The following is a 16,752-nucleotide window of genomic DNA, read 5'->3' on the forward strand; positions in this document are numbered from 1 at the left end:
GTCAAAATAAAACCCTCGATTCTGGTGACTCACAGATGATCAGGATACAACACCCCAAACTTTACCCCTTCCTTGTAGAGGGCAGCCTAGATCTGATTAAAACCGCCCTCCGCTTGGCCAACTCAGCACCCAAGTCCTGGTAGATACTCAGCACATTTCCATCCCAGGTGCACATTTTCATTTGCTTCACGCCTCAGTAGCTTCCCCTTATCGAGAAAACAATGCAGTAACGCCACCATCGCCCTCAGCGTCGCCCCCGTCTTTGGCCTCCTCCTCAGTGCCCTGTGCACGCGATCCACTTCGGGAGAGGGTCACAAACCCCCTCCCCCAACAACTTCTCAAACATGCTCACCACATAGTTTGTGGCTTACGTCCCCTCGATCCCTTCAGGCAGCCCCACAATCCAGAGATTCTGCCTCCTGGAACGGGTTTTGAGGTCCTCCACCTTCTCCCTCAACCAGAGGGGCACTTTTTTCACACACAGGGTGGTGAGTGTCTGGAACAAGCTGCCAGAGGCAGTAGTAGAGGCAGACAAATTGTGTCTTTTAAAAGCATTTAGACAGTTATATGGGTAAGATGTGTCTAGAGGGATATGGGCCAAATGCGGGTATTTGGGACTAGCTTAATGGTAAAAACTGAGTGGCATGGACAAGTTGGGCTGAAGGGCCTGTTTCCATGCTGTAAACCCTCTGACTCTTCTGGCTCTCCGCCACAAGCGCCATCTCCGCCTCCAGTGAGGCCAGCCGGTCCCCGTGCTCTCCCACCGACCCCTCCACCTTTTGGAGTGCCAGACCTTGCACTCGAGCCTCTGCTCCACTCTCAATAGCCACCCTAAATGGCCCCACCACCTTTAGCAGGTCTTCTGAGGCCTCTTGCCTCTGCTGCTGGAACTTTGCGATCAAATAGTCCACAAGTTGCTCAGTAGACCACCGGGCAGGCAAGGACGCCCCAGCACCCTCTGCCATCTCTTTCAGTGTCTTGAATAAACTCTTTCCTAGGCTGCTGCCTCTTACTCGTTACATTCCTCGTCTGGTAAGCCATAAATCGACCCCACCGATGGAGCACTTCTATTATTCCGTGCTTATGCACCTCACACCAGCAAACACTCATTGTTTCGGGTGAAAAAGAACCAAGAAATTCCACCTCAAGCGGGAGCCACCAAATGTGCGATCATTCACTCCATGGCCTCCACCGGAAGTCAACCAGCAGCTATATTGTTGGTTGGAACTAATCCATAATCAATATTTTGGAAAAGGTTACCTTCGATGGATTAACAACTAGAGGAATTTTAATGAACATTGGAGCAGCAGAATATAGGATATCTGCTAGCTTTTTGCATCATTTGTAATAAATATGTTTTTTTCCTATAAATGCATAGTGTGAACCATGATGGGAAAAAGAATGGTTGAAGTAAAAGTTTTATGTCAGTTTTTTAATGTGAGGGGTAGAAGAGCTGACAGTTTGACAGGAGCAAGATTAATACCATGCTAACTGGCCACATTATGCATGCTATGTTAGAAAGACGTCCATTAGTACAGATTGACAGTCTTCAAGAGTGTAGTATGTTAGATTAATTTTTCATACTTTGCTGCCTCGCCAAGAGTTCTCCATTCATAGGATATGCGTGAGATTTATTTTTCCTTGGAACTTTGAGACGAAATATAGGAACGTTGGAATGTAGGACTTGGGAGCAGGAGTAGACCAGTCAGCCCTTTAAGCCTGCTCCACGATTCAATAAGATTATGGCTGATGTGGGTTGTGGTCAGAACTCCACTTCTGTCTGCCCCCAGAACCATATTCTGGTGGAGGAAAATAAGTACAAATTAAGAATAAACGTACTGTTAAAAAAATAAATTTGTATTGCATTTTTAAAATGAGAGCTAAAAAAGTACTAAAAAGTGAACTTTTTTCTGTGCAAAAATACAGCGTTTTTTGATCTGGTAGTTGAAGAAACTAAATTGGTGAAAACATTAAAATTGAGGAAAGCAAAAGAGTGCACCTCACTTCTTATTCTTTTGTGGGTTTTTTGTATTATGCACAAAAATGTCATCAATTTCAAAACGGTTAATGGTGTCATGGAAAGCTGTTGGCAGAGCATGTGCCTTAAGAATCCCTCAAGAACTGCCGCAATTCATTTACGATCTTATTAACGGTCACCGAGTCTGGAATTGCAGGATTGTGAGCAGGGATGAGAACAGGAGTAGAAAATTGAACAGGCTTGAGTTTTATTTGTGGCAATAAAACATTCATGTCCAGTTATGTTGTAAAAACATTTCCGTCCCAACAGAAATGAATGCTCAGTTCCTTAGCTGACCTGTAACTTTTTGCTGAAACCCTACAAGGGCCAATGCAGCTGAACATTGTCTGAACTCTCTTGCACAGCCCACTTCACTTCACTATTTTGAATCCCTACAAAATGAGTTCCTGATTATAGTCTGGAGGATGGAGAAACCACAAATACATAAAATTGAACCCACTGCTATAATTAGAGGTTCAAGTAACTAGAAGGGTCGGAGCTTACTTGCTTAATTTATTTCGATTTCTGAATTTTGTAATATATGGGGCTGGATTCTCCGTTTCGGAGGCTAATCGCCGGTGCGAACGGAGAATCCACAGGAGGTTCACGACCCGAAGATAAACGCAAACGCCTCACTGGTGAGGGGCTAGCACCGGCGGCGCATGGAACTCCCACAGACTGCGTCGGAAACGGCCAGGTCCCGGGCTGCGCATCCGCAGGGCTGACGACCTGCACCGGTCGCACTGTGAAACATGCCGCTGGCCATGCGCAAATCCTAACCCGCTAACTGCAACCCCACAGGGCCCCCCCCCCCGGGCCAGCAGCACAAATCCCGGCCGAGTGTTGTGCCGCTGGACACTCCGGAGTTGGCACATCGCTGAGATCACACGTGGCCCCGCCATCGGGAACTCAGCACATGGGGGCGGAGCATCGTGGGTGGGCAACCGATGACGCATCTATGGCGTTGTAACGCGGCACGTCACAATGATGCCGGATTGGAGGGGGCGGAGCATGATGGACCAGCGCTGGCCCCGGTTCCTGCGTCGGAATCTAGGAATCTATTCTCTGCCCAATCGCCAATTTTGGCGACGGGCTACAGAGAATCTAGCCTATGGTTTTTCTTGTTTCTAATTAACCTTCTTAATGTCATCTGTGAACTGGATTTTTTAAAACTATAAAACATATAATGGGCGGCACGGTAGCACAGTGGTAAGCACTGTTGCTTCATAGTGCCAGGTTCGATTCCTGGCTTGGGTCACTGTCTGTGTCATGTTCTCCCCGTGTCTGCGGGGATTTCCTCCAGGTGCTCCGTTTTCCTCCCAGAAGTCCCGAAAGATGTCCTTTAAGGAAATTGGACATTCTAAATTCTCCCTCGGTGTACCCGAACAGGCGCTGGAATGTGGCGACTAGGGGATTTTCACAGTTACTTCATTGCGGTGTTAATGTAAGCCTATTTGTGACAATAAAGACTATCATTATACATCTGACTTTCACCCGACTGTTAATCATATCAGTGAGCCATGTGTATCGAAATCTGTAGAATGTGCTGTCAATGAAGTGAAGTGGGCTTTACAAGGGAGTTCAGACAAATGTTCAGCTGGATCTCCCGTTGTAAATTTTCAGCATAAAGTTACAAGTCAGCTAAGGAACTGAACATTAATTTCTGTTGGTGTTGGGACGAAAATGTTTTTACAGGATTACTGAGCATGAATGTATTATTGCTACAAGTAAAACTTAACTGACAAAATTAAGCCTGTTAATTTTCTACTGCTGTTCTTCCCCCTGCTCGTAATCCTGCAATTCCAGACTCCGTGATGGTTAACTAAGATCGCAAATCAATTAAGACAGTGCTTGCGGGATTCTTGAGGCCCATCATTTAGACTAATTGATGTATTGTGTGACTTTTGACGTGTCTACTCATGTTCTGTAGTGAGCTCAACAACTTGAAGGAGTTCACCGATTAAATAAAGTAGCGAACATCTTGTTGTCGATCAAAATTGTTTTCAGATATTAAGTTCCCCATACAAAATAACAGGTACATTTGTATTACATCCAGAAGTTCTTGTGATTGATGTGTTATCTATTAAATTTTGTTCCTTAGCAGATATGCATTTGTGATTACATTACTGTGCCTAATTTTTGTTTTGTGTTTGGGATTCTCATCTTTTAAACATTGATGCCAAAACTAATTTTTTTGGGGGAGGGGTGGAAAAAGGATTTATGATTTTGGCACGTCAAGCAAAAAATGAAATAAACCAGCAGGACGCTCCAGAAATATATTACTGGACTTGTTTGATTTGAATCCCTGTGTGAAAGAGTAGGCCTTTACTGGTATTTGAACTGCATTATTCCTGATTGTGATTCACTAGCTCTCAGCCAGTGTGCTATATTTCTGAATTTTTGTATAATGTGACTGCGGACCCTGTCAGATGAACCTCTATTTAATCTCTTGTACAGATCTGCAATCAATTAGTTATGGTATGAAAAAACATTGCTGCTCAATAAATACGGCAGTTTTCACATGTCTTATTCAGGATTGATTTTTCCATGGAGACATTGGTTGCTTGTCTGAAGCAGATGGGTTTATAGTGGATCTCTACATAACAGAGACTCGTAGCAGAGATACGTTCTTTAATAATCAGAACATCTGCAGGTGAGTAATTTACTGAGATATTTTTTGTAACTCCGTGTTCTTCTTGTAGTTCCTTGCTCCGTTATGGAGGGAAACTTCCCATGCAGAGTGCCATGAGTGTCCGCTTCAATAGTAGTGGGACCCAGCTGTTAGCACTACGACGTCGCCTACCTCCGGTGTTATATGACATTCACTCGCCGCAATCTGTGTTTGAGTTTGATAACCAAGGATATTTCAATTCCTGCACTATGAAGAGCTGTTGCTTTGCAGGAGACCGTGATCAAGTAAGTGAAAAGTAAATAAAAGGAATGACTGGAAAAGTAGCTTTTCGCTACTTATGTTTGCATCTGCTGGGGTCTGAGAGACATTGAGAGTAAGCTGACTGCTCATCATTGTATTAAATTGTTTATAGAATTGTTCAGTTAAGTTATATGTGCACATTTAAAGATGGATATAGTATCGCTGCATAAATTAATGCTGTTTTTAACAAATAAATCACATATTCAGTAACTTGTTCAACAATATAAGCAGTGGTATGAAGAAATGTCATCTGTTTTGGAAAGAAATACACTCTTAGTGGAAAAAGTAGCAGTATTACACCAGGATTTGGAAATCTTTCAGGAAGGTAAAATGCCTGTGTTTCCTAATTGCGCATGTCAGACGTATTTCTCTTGCATTTAAGCTGTGAACTATTCTGTTGCTTTTATTCAGTGCAGCAATATGTTTGGAATGTCTAGTAGACTTTTATATTTTTATCTCCCTAAATTGTGGGCATTTTGCCTTTTTATGGCTGAGCTCAGCGATAGAGATTTTATTAAATATATGTAATAGACAAAACTTTTGAGTACTGCATTGTGTCCATATTTTAGTCGTCTCCCTTTGAGTATATGGGACTAAAACAAAAAAACAAAGATGTTGATGAGATGTTCTTTAACATATTTGAGTAGTAAATGAGCCATAATTTTTACAGGGTGGGATATGAGGTTAGGACTATTCATGTTGAGGGTCGGCAGCAGAGAATCGTATTGTTGAGTTTTCATCACTTGGTATTTGGGCAGAGTAGATTGCAATGCAAATTACAATGTACTTGTAGAGCTGAGTTCATGGGCTTTGGAATGCTGGTGGAAATTTCCATCTGGGTAAGAGTACCCTCTGTGTAGCCGAACAGACGTCGGAGCATGGCGACTACGGGTTTTTCACAGTACTTCATTGCAGTGTTAATGTAAGCTTACTTGTGACAATAATAAAGATTATTACTATTCCCCCTTTACTGACATTTCACACGTGGAAGTGGCCTTTTGGAACTGCTAGCCAGGATTTGAATTGCCATCTGGTTGCTGTCCTCCATTATCCTGGACTTTTGTTCATTGTTAAAAGTATGAAATCCACTTGTCGAAACTAGTCTAGTGTTTGTAATTGAAACCAGTTGAAATGTGATTGACAAGCCTGTTAACACATTATTTATCTTCTGAGATATTATTGTCCCACTTAATTACAAGCAATTCTAAAACTAGGATTTGTCACATGTATCATTTGATACTAGACCTTGCTGTTTTTAATAGAAGTGCCTTAACTTTGAGGACCTTTCCTCATAATTGAGTGAGTGTTGATTTATGCTGCTAGTGCTGAACATTTCTTCCCTTTAATTTGAAGTGTACCAAATTTTGTGTTAATGATCGAAGAAGATGGCAAAAGGTTTTGTTTATTTCAAAGACAGTCATGCCTCCTCCATCACCTCCTCTGACGACTAGTGCAAGGAATTCAGGACCTTTTGTGTGATAAGGATCAAGACTATCTGTTCAGCTGCCTCTCCAAATTTCTATCCCTTAACCAATTCTGTATCCATTCTGCTACTGCCCCTTTATCCCATGGACTTAATTTTGTTAACTAGTCTGCTGTGTCGTACTTTATCTAATATTTAGTTTGAAAGTCCATTTCAAACATTAACTGCAGTGCTCTCTGTTACCCCAATAAAAAAAGTGAATCGCATCAGTCTAACACAGTTTGCCCTTAAAAACTCTGTAATGGCTCTACGTCACGATAGTGACGTTTAAGGGGCATCTTGACAAATACATGAATAGGATGGGAATAGAGGGATATGGACCCCAGAAGTGTAGAAGATTTTAGTTTAGATGGGCAGCATGGTCGGCGCAGGCTTGGAGGACCGAAGGGCCTGTTCATATGCTGTACTTTTCTTTGTTCTTTATAATGAATCAATGCTTGTCCAAATGGCTGTTAAATTTTCTCTCATTTTTGTTTCTAAAAACTGTTTCCTGCCACCGACATTAAACTAACTGACCTTCAATTGCCAGATTTGTTTTTCTGGTTTTTTTTAAACGGGTACAACATGTGTGATTTCCTCCAATTCCCTGTATTCAAAGAAGATTGAAAAATTATGCCAAACTAACGGGAAACAGAGAATCGGGTTAAATGGATAATTTCTTTGTTGGAAAATTGTAGCCACAGCATCAACTTTTTTACAATCTAAAATAATGAGTTGGATGAAGGAACAGTGTATTGCAACCAGAATTGCTGATGATACAAAAATAGGTAGGAAAGCAAGTTGTGAGGAGGATACAATGATTCTGCTAAGAAATTTAGATCGGCTAAGTGATGGGCAAAAATGTTGCAGATGCCATATAATGTGGGAAAATATGAGGTTGTCTAGTTTGGCAGGCAGAATAAAAATGGAGAATATTATTAAAATTGCGGGAAACTGCAAAATGGAGGGATCCATGTGTCCTTGTTAACATGCAGGTACAGCAACCAATTAGGAATGCAATTGGGATGGTTGTCTTTATTGCAAGTGACATGGGAGTAAAGTAGGGAAGCCTTGCCGCAATTGTACAGGACATTGGTGAGACCACACATAAGATACTGTTTTGGTCTACTTCCTCAAGCGGGGATATACCTGCATTGGACACAGTTCAGAGAAGGTTCACTGGGCAGATTTCTGGGAAGAAGGGGTTGTCTTATGAGGAAAGGTTGAGCAGATTTAGCCTATGCCTACAGGAGTTTTGAAGAACGTGACGTGATCTCTCAGATTCTGAAGGAGTTTGACCGGCTGGATTCCGAGAGAGTGTTTCGCCTTGTGGGAAAATTCAGATTAGTAGGCACAGTTTAAAAATAAGTTTTAAAAAATAATTTAAACCCAAATGCGGAGGAATTTCTTCTCAATGAATCGTTAGTTTTTGGAATTCTCTTCCTCCGAGAGCAGTGGAGAAAGATTCAAAGAATATTTTCAAGGCTGACTTCGACATATATTTTGATCTACAAGAGAATCAATGGTTATGGGGACAGACGGGAAAAAGGAGTTAGGTCAGCCATGATCTACTTGAATGGCAGAACAGACTGGAGGGGCTGAGTATCCTGCTCCTATTACGGACTTTTGAACACGGTGGTAATTCCTCTTGTACATTGTACTGTATTGGCAAACCTAAGAGTACACTACCTTTTGCAAATAATAATGTTTTGCACCCACCTTGTCTGGTATGTTTGAACTATCCAATTTACCCAGGCAGCCTACTGAGTTTGTCCAGTGTACAGCTAAGCCACACAGCTTGAAGGCCCCAGATTTAATCCCCAGTCTGTGTATAATTAACCACAATATTAGATTATGCCATTCAACAACAACCTTCGTACTAATTTCTGACCCCACATTACAAGACTGGTTCTGCGTGCTGCCCCATTCTGTGAAAGCATCCCTATCCAACCGTCAACCCCTGTCCCTCAGTGTTCCTGGTCAAGTTTCAAGTCATGTGAATAGCAACTAAGTGGACCATTGTTTTTCATGGGTGGCTACAGAAGTGATATCTAAATAAATTGAATCATTATGTCTGAGCTTGAAGATTCCGAACTTAAAGGGTTTACTGAGAGATGCTGGTCTGTTTGCATGGTCGTAAGACAACTACTGACATTCTGGGATAAGAACGATTTGCATTTTGTAATGTTGAAAAATGTTAGAGGAGGAAACGGATCAAATTGGAAATCCAGCAAAGGGACAGGACATCTGGAGGAGTGACCAAAGGTGTGGTCGCCGACACATGTCCAAAAGGATTAGAGGGGAATGCTTCAGGGCGCAGTTGCTGAAGACACGGCACAGCTGCCAAGTATGATAAAAGAAACGGGAGAAGCTTCAAAAAGCCAGGGAGGCAGGTGATCACCTGGAGATTGGAATGAGGTAATTACAAAAACTGAGAAGGCTGAAACTGTGCGGGGAATTCAACATCTGGTTAGTGGCTTTAAGATGAAGGTGCTGTGCTGGGACGCAGTGAGCCAACACTATCGGGCAAGGACAGGGATCATAGGTGAGTAAAATATAGGGAGCAAATTAACTGCAAAAAATCTATGGCGGCCGAGAAACACCCCGCTATTCAATCGGCACTTTGCCTTATCTTTTGGCCTCAGGGACCTTCTCTCTGCCGAGCCTGGGAGTAATTTCCTGCTGGCAAGCCTAGGAATATTTCTGGCCAGAGGTGACGGGCTTGAATATTTCAGAGCGTGAACTTCCACCTGAATTCACATCATCTGATTGTGACTGCAATAATTTATCGTTTCTGTTAGCTGTGATATTGCTGGTTTTAACTGCTTCACAAGCTGAGCTGCAGCTAATTGTTATATTCTCCAGCTCTGAGGATTGAGATTTGGCCATTATTGATCGAAACTTCATCTTAAAGTCCCGTGATTGATTTCACAGCCTTGCCAGCATGAATAGAGCCAATATGTGCTTGAATGGAAAGAATTAAGTATCCATTGTAGTTCATTAACTGTTTTGGTATCTTTTTTAAAGGGATTTATTGGGATAGCTTTCTGGCAAAGGGCAAACCTATAACAAAGTAACGAACAATCAAAGATTTTTATTTATCCTCAGATCTGTGCCAATTGCAGCCCCGTGGTCAGGAATGCAGTGGATTGTGATCTTAAATAATCTAGCAGTGTTGGGTAAATTCATATAAATTAGCTCATTTGGAGGTTAGTTTAGCCCTGTATTGGGAATTGACAATATCTAACCAGGAATGTGGGCAACAAAAAGGCACTGTACTAACTTAATTTCTCTCACTCCGGGCAGTTGGCAGTTTGATGATTGCACTGCGGGCGGTAGTATGGAATGCTATAAATTTGTTTCCTTTGGTCCTGTACCTCCTGGACCAAACATCTCCTGTTATTGAAGCTCATTCTGTGGACCTCAGAAAGCTTTTAAGTAGGTTCCGCATAAGAGATCATTAATAAAAATAAAAACAAATGGAATTGGAGGTAACCTTGCCAAATGGGTCAGTAATTAGTTGAGAGGTAGGAAACCGAGTAGGGATAAAAGGAATATATCCTGATTGGCGGAATGTGACATGCCGTTCGCCAGGAATTTGTATTGAGGGCTCAGCTTTTCATCAAGTGGATCAATCAGTTTTCATTTTTGCAGATGGCACTTAATTGGTGTTGCTTTTACTGCATATTCCACCCTGAAAGTATGCCTCAAAATTAAGAACAGCATAGCAAAACCAAACACAGGCAGAAGGGAAAATGCCAGCGAGAAAGTAGTGGCAGTGCCAGCAACAATAACTGGTTCCTTCAGTGCTAAATGCCTTCCAATGAATGTGTCTGAAACAACATTTTGCAATGGAACAAACCATACCAAAGGACTGTGCCTAAACTACCTTGTCAAAAGGTTTCTTTATTACCTTCTTAAATAAAATATTCAATAAAAAATATTATCATCCAGTGTGGTGCTGAAGACCATGACCCTAGATTTGAATCCCATTAATTACCAACTGAGCCAACCGGGATGTGCAGCTACCTTCTCCACAAAGCCTTTTCAATGAGTGACGGCCCAAAACTTTTCAAATTTTTGCCCGACCCCGACATTCCGAACGAGAAATCTTTGGACAGGGTACTTTGGGCACAGTTCTTTTGCAGATATGATTTGTTCCATTATGAAATGTTATAGCTGACACATTCATTGCTATTGTTGCTGGCACTACCTTTACCGTCTCATTGGCATTTTACCTCTGACTCTGTTGTGGATTTGCTATCCTGGTCTACATTTTGAGAAATTATAACCCATACAAAACAAAGTTTTAAAACTTCACCCATGCTGTTGCCACCAATCCGAAACCTGTTGGGGACAGTTGTCTATGTGCTGGCAGCAGCAATGAGTGCCGAATGTGCATGTCCAACCATTCCTGATGCCTTTCCAATTGGTGTCAGGAGTTGCAGAGAAATAAATTAGCGCATGAATGTGGGAAGTCCAGTAAACTGGAGTAAATTTGTGCAGTCAGTGTCAACTGCTGTTTTAATATGCAGTTAACAGCAAAACAAAGCGTTAACACCAGATCTTTTTACGGGTAAGCAAACTTTTTTAGATGTGTGGGTGAAAGTTAATGTCTTCTCAACTCATGGCAAACTGAAGCCTCCTGAATTCCTTCCCATTACTTTCTTTTAAAAGGAGGATATTGATTTCAGTACCTGGGGTCCAATGTGAATCATATTAACACTCCTGAATTGGATTGGATGTGCATAGCTCATTTTTCAGTGTTTTGGGAGAGCTTTGAACTGCTGCACATCCTATGTACAGGATGTCTTTAAGAACTTCATTTAACATGCAAATCTCAAATTTAAATTTATTGTTAGTTTTCAGTTATCAATTGTATTTTGAGACTGTCTGAGACTTGTGTAGAGGCCAATTTTGATGTGTGGGCATGACACAGGTTGTAGCTGCCCACCTAAGGCAGTGGGGACCTGGGATGATTTTCTGCATTCTTCAGTTACATGTGGAAGGCATGCTACAAATTTCATAGAATTTCATAGAATTTACAGTGCAGAAGGAGGCCATTTGGCCCATCGAGTCTGCACCGGCTCTTGGAAAGAACATCCTACCCAAGGTCAACACCTACACCCTATCCCCATAACCCAGTAACCCCATCCAACACTAAGGGCAATTTTGGACACTAAGGGCAATTTATCATGGCCAATCCACCTAGCTGCACATCTTTGGACTGTGGGAGGAAACCGGAGCACCCGGAGGAAACACACGCACACACGGGGAGGATTTGCAGACTCCGCATAGACAGTGACCCAAGCCGGAATCGAACCTGGGACCCTGGAGCTGTGAAGCAATTGTGCTATCCACAATGCTACTGTGCTGCCCCCAAATGTACAATGTATGTCCCATAAGTAGCTTGTACATTGTGGATAGGAAGCCAGATGCTTTTTCATCTTCTTGAACTAAGATTACAAGCTCTAATTAGAATTATTCCTGGTATTTGCATCTAGTGGCTTCCCACCTCCAGCAGCTCCACCCCTGTACACCTCCTGTAGGCCACCTGGCAAGGTCTTCACTCCCAGTGCTGCCTCAGGCAGCAATTGGAAAGCTAACAGTATACGCTATTCAATGACTCTTGACTGTCAACCAAATAGATTTAATTCCATTGCCAACATTTTTTGAATTAATAAGTAAATGTTCAAAGAAAATGGAAGGCTCTCAAGGTGGTGGGGGGGGGGGTATTTTGATTTGGCGTTGCCAAATATAATAAATTACTACTGGGGTAGCAAACATCGTTATGGTTAGGAAATGGGTAGTGGGGGAGGGGTCAGTATTGGGGGTGGGTGGAGGCGGCCACTTGTAGGGTGACTGGCTTGAGGTCATTGTTAACGGCGCCTCTGCTGTTCTCGCCGGCCTGGTACTCCGTGAGCTCAGTGGTGATGTTGGCCCTGAGGGTATGGATACAGTGTAGGCAGCATTTAAGACTAGAGGATGCCTCGGCGTGGGCACCGATCTGTGATAATCATCGGTTTGCACCGGGGAGGCTGGATGCAAGGTTTCAGGGGTGGCTGCAGGCAGGATTGAGTGATTCAGGGATCTGATACTAGGGGGCAGCTTTGCAAAGACCTGGAGGAAGAGTATGGGCTGCCCAGGGGGACCGATTTCAGGTACTTGCAGGTCTGGGATTTTGTGAGGAGCGAAGTGCCATCCTTTACCAGGTTGCCACCCTTGGGGCTGCAAGAAAAGCTGCTGTCAAGGGCAGGGATGGGGAAGGTGTCCATGATCTACAAGGAGCTGATGCACAGGAGGGGCCCTGGTGGGGACATTGAGTGGAAGTGGGAGGAGGAGCTTGGGTGGTGGGGGGGGGGGGAGAGAGAGAGGAGAGAAGAGAAGAGAAGAGAGTAGAGTCCGGGACATGGGAGTAGGCTCGACGGAGGGTAAATGCGTCCTTGTTGTGTGCGAGGCTCAGTCTTATTCAGTTTAAAAGTAGTCCACAGGGTGCATATGACCGTGGCGAGGATGGGTATGTTCTGTGAGGGAGTACATAGTTATGGGCAGTGTGCAGGGAGGCCTGCGAATCATGTTCATATGTTTTGGGCATGTCCGAAGCTAAAGGGATTCTGGCAGGGGTTTGCGGACGTAATGTCCGAGGTTTGGGGATAATGGTGGCCCCAAGTCCAGAGGTAGCGATATATGGAATGGTGGAAGTTCCGGGAGTCCAGGGGGCGGGAGAGTCCAATGTTTTGGCCTTTGCCCCCTGATAGCCCGGAGACTGATTTTGCTTGGGTGGAGGGCCTCAGAGCTGCCGAACGTTTGGGGGGGGGGGGGGGGGGGGGGGGGGGGGGAGAGTGACCTGGCAGAATTTCTGGGGCTGGAGAAAATCAAGTTTGTCATTGAGGGGGACAGTTGATGGGTTCGCTCGGAGATGGAGGCCATTGATTGACTTCTTTAAGGAGGATTGAGGTGTCAGCAGAGTGGGGGAGGAAACAGGGGTGATTAAGGGGGTTAAAATGGGGAATGCAGGACTGGAGGAGGGATTTTGCACGGGGTAGTGGGTGTTGGTCATTTATTGCATTGTATAATATTACTTCTGCTTTCATTTGTTTTGTTTATTATTTGTTTATGCAAATACCTGAATAAAATATATTTTTTAAAGAATCACACAAATAGTTAATTTAAGCTCATCAGTCAGGCTTGCAATGAGGTTCACTTACACATGTTGGAAGCTAAATGTATTCAGACACCGGGCCCTGTTCTCTGCAAACAAAAACACGCAGTGCTTTGCACCTTTTTCAACTCGATCAAAATATGGACCATTCCTTGGTTCATTGCCCATTGCAATGCCTTGACCAATCAAAGTTGACTTGCCAGATTTTAATCTAAATAAAAGGTTGACAGTTAACTGTTCCTTGATGCATTTTCCATGGCAACACCTCCGTACCAATCAGTCCACTTAACAACCAATCAGCATCTCTTCACGTGCAGTGTAAATTGTTGTTCCCATTGAGTTTTGTATTTTTGCATTTGTCCTGGTGAGTGCAAGATGAAAAGCTTTGACACCAATAATTATTTGACAATGTCAATTTATTTTGTTTGTGAAGAACTTGGGGCGGAATTCTCCAATAATGGGGCTATGTCCCCACGCCCGCGGGAAAACTGACGCGAATCGATCTGGACTTTCTTGGAGAAAGTCCAGAGTGATTCTCCGTTTTGAAAGGGGCTAGCAGGGACCTGGAGTAGTCCTCGGAGCTCCGTCTGCCGGTGCGGGCCCTTCACTGGCTCTGGGTCCGAGCATGCGCACGGTGGCTGCCTGCGGCGGCGGCCCCCGCGCAACACGGCGGCCCCAGAAATATAAGCCCCCCCCCCCCCCATCTCCAGATCGCGCACTCCCACCGATCGGTGGACCTTGATCGCAAGCCGGGCCATCCTGGAGACTCCCCAGTGATGGATCCCTCTGCCCCCCACCAGGGCGGCTGCGGACTGGGTTCGCAGCCACCATTCTGAACTCCCACTGGGTGGAACCATGCCGGCGGGAACTCGGTCAATTGTCGGCGGAGAATCGCCATGGGGGCCTCTTTCAATGGTTTCCGACTGGCGCCGCGTCGATTCTCCGGTCCCCGGAAAATCGCAGGAAGGCGTCGGACCGATCGAGGTTCTGACGTACCATTCTCCGCCCCCGCGCCGAGCGCGATTTCGGCTCGGAGAATCCCACCCCTTGTTTTATTAATTGAACATATTATTTCCCATATTGGTGTAAAACATTGACTGTCTCATTAATGCTTCAGATCAAAAAAGATTATTATAAAAGACTCCATGGTATGCGAGTTGTAAAGCTGCTTAGGATGTGTAACATCATCTTGTACCTTTTCATAAGCACTATATAAACATAAAGCATGAATGTGAGTTGTGGGTTTGATGACATAATTTCAGTCCTTTTTTTCCCCCAGTCGCATAAGTTGGTGTTGAGCAATTTTTCTAATGTATGTGATTCATGATTAAAATTGTGCTATTTTGGCATTTTAAAATACACTAAAATATTAAGTGATGTCTCTTCCCTCCTTGCTTTTTAACCAAAATAATGAAAATTATCTCAAAGCCCTTTTTTTTTTAATAAACGTTTTATTGAGGTATTTTCTTTGGCAGTTTAACAGCAACAAAATCCACAATATAAATAACAAGAAAAGAAACAAACAAGAAAATATACATAGTGCAAATTCCGCCACTCTCTCCCGCAGGTCCTGCCATTACTTACCGCCCTCCCTTCCCACGCTACACTAACCTAACCCCCCCCCCCCTTCTGCTGACGATTAGTTGTCTGCGAGGAAGTCGACGAATGGTTGCCACCTCCGGGCGGACCCTAACAGAGACCCTCTCATGGCGAACTTCATTTTTTCCAGACAAAGGAAACCTGCCATGTCTGAAAGTCAGGTCTCCAATTTCGGGGGCTTTGGGTCCCTCCATGCCAGCAATATTCGCCTCCGGGCTACCAGGGAAGCAAAGGCCAGAACATCTGCCTCTTTCTCCTCCTGGATTCCCGGGTCCTGTGATACCCCAAAAATCGCCACCTCCGGACTCATTGCCACCCTTGCATTTAATACTGTAGACATGGTGTCGGCAAACCTCTGCCAAAATCCCCTCAGTTTTGGACATGCCCAAAACATGTGGATGGACATGGTTCGCTGGCCCCCCCGCGCACTTCGCACATCAGCCCTCCACCCCAAAGCATCTGCTCACCCGGCTGCCGTCATGTGAGCGCGGTGAACAACCTTAAACTGGATCAGGCTGAGCCTGGCACATGTTGCGGTGGCATTGACCCTTCGTAGCCCGTCCGCCCACAGACCCTCCTCCATCTCACCCCCCCAACTCCTCCTCCCACTTAAGCTTCAGCTCCTCGGTCTGCATCTCCTCCGACCCCATAAGCTCTTCATATATATATCCGAGACCCTCCCCTCCCCTATCCATCCTCTAGAAGCCACCCTATCCTGAATCGCCTTAATGGCAGGAGTGGGAAGGTTGCCACCTGCCTCCATAAAAAGTCCCATACCTGTAAATACCGGAGATCATTCCCTCCAGCCAACGAAAACTTCTCCTCCACCGCCCACATACTCGGAAAGCTTCCTTCTATGAACAAGTCCCTCATCCTCTCTATTCCCGCTCTCCGCCAAATACGGAACACCCCATCCATCCTCCCCGGGGCAAACCTATGGTTATCGCAGATTGGGGACCACACCGATGCCCCCACATGTCTCCTCCACTATCCCCAGATTCTCGGGGTCGCCACCACCACCTGACTGGTGGAGTAACGTGCCGGCAGGGGCGCCTTCACCAGTGCCCCTAAACATGTGCCCTCACACGAGGCCGTCTCCATGCACACCCAGCCATCTCCTAACCATGGCTATGTTAGCAGCCCACCGGGTTCGTGGTAAACTTTTTAGGTGAGAACGGTAGCGGCGCCGTCACCAGCGCCTCTAAACGCGTCCCTTTACAGGACTTTCTCTCCAGTCTTTTCCACGCCGCTCCCTCACCCTCCATCATCCATCTACGTATCATTGCCACATTGGCGGCCCAATAGTAATCACCCAAGTTCGGTAGTGCCAGTCCTCCTCTGTCCCGACTACGCTGAAGGAACCCCCTCCTTACTCTCGGAACTTTCCCTGCCCACACGAAGCTCGTGATGCTCCTGTCTATTTTATTAAAAAAGGTCTTGGTGATTAGTATAGGGAGACATTGAAATACAAATAAGAACCTCGGGAGGACCATCATCTTAATTGCTTGCACCCTGCCCGCCAGCGATAGAGGCTGCATGTCCCACCTCTTGAAGTCCTCCTCCATTTGTTCTACCAACCG

General features: G+C 44.7%; 1 protein-coding gene across 1 annotated transcript in view; it reads left to right on the forward strand.

The window, feature by feature from the left end:
* The window catches only part of dcaf5 (ddb1 and cul4 associated factor 5), a 157,632-nt gene that overhangs the window by 101,633 nt on the left and 39,247 nt on the right, over window positions 1–16,752 (forward strand). The window contains exon 6 of the mRNA XM_072485650.1: window positions 4,720–4,933. Within this exon, the coding sequence (XP_072341751.1) occupies window positions 4,720–4,933 (214 nt within the window). The remainder of the gene's footprint in view (window positions 1–4,719; window positions 4,934–16,752) is intronic.

The sequence above is a fragment of the Scyliorhinus torazame genome, chromosome 2 (assembly GCF_047496885.1).
Source record: "Scyliorhinus torazame isolate Kashiwa2021f chromosome 2, sScyTor2.1, whole genome shotgun sequence".
NCBI lineage: Eukaryota > Metazoa > Chordata > Chondrichthyes > Carcharhiniformes > Scyliorhinidae > Scyliorhinus > Scyliorhinus torazame.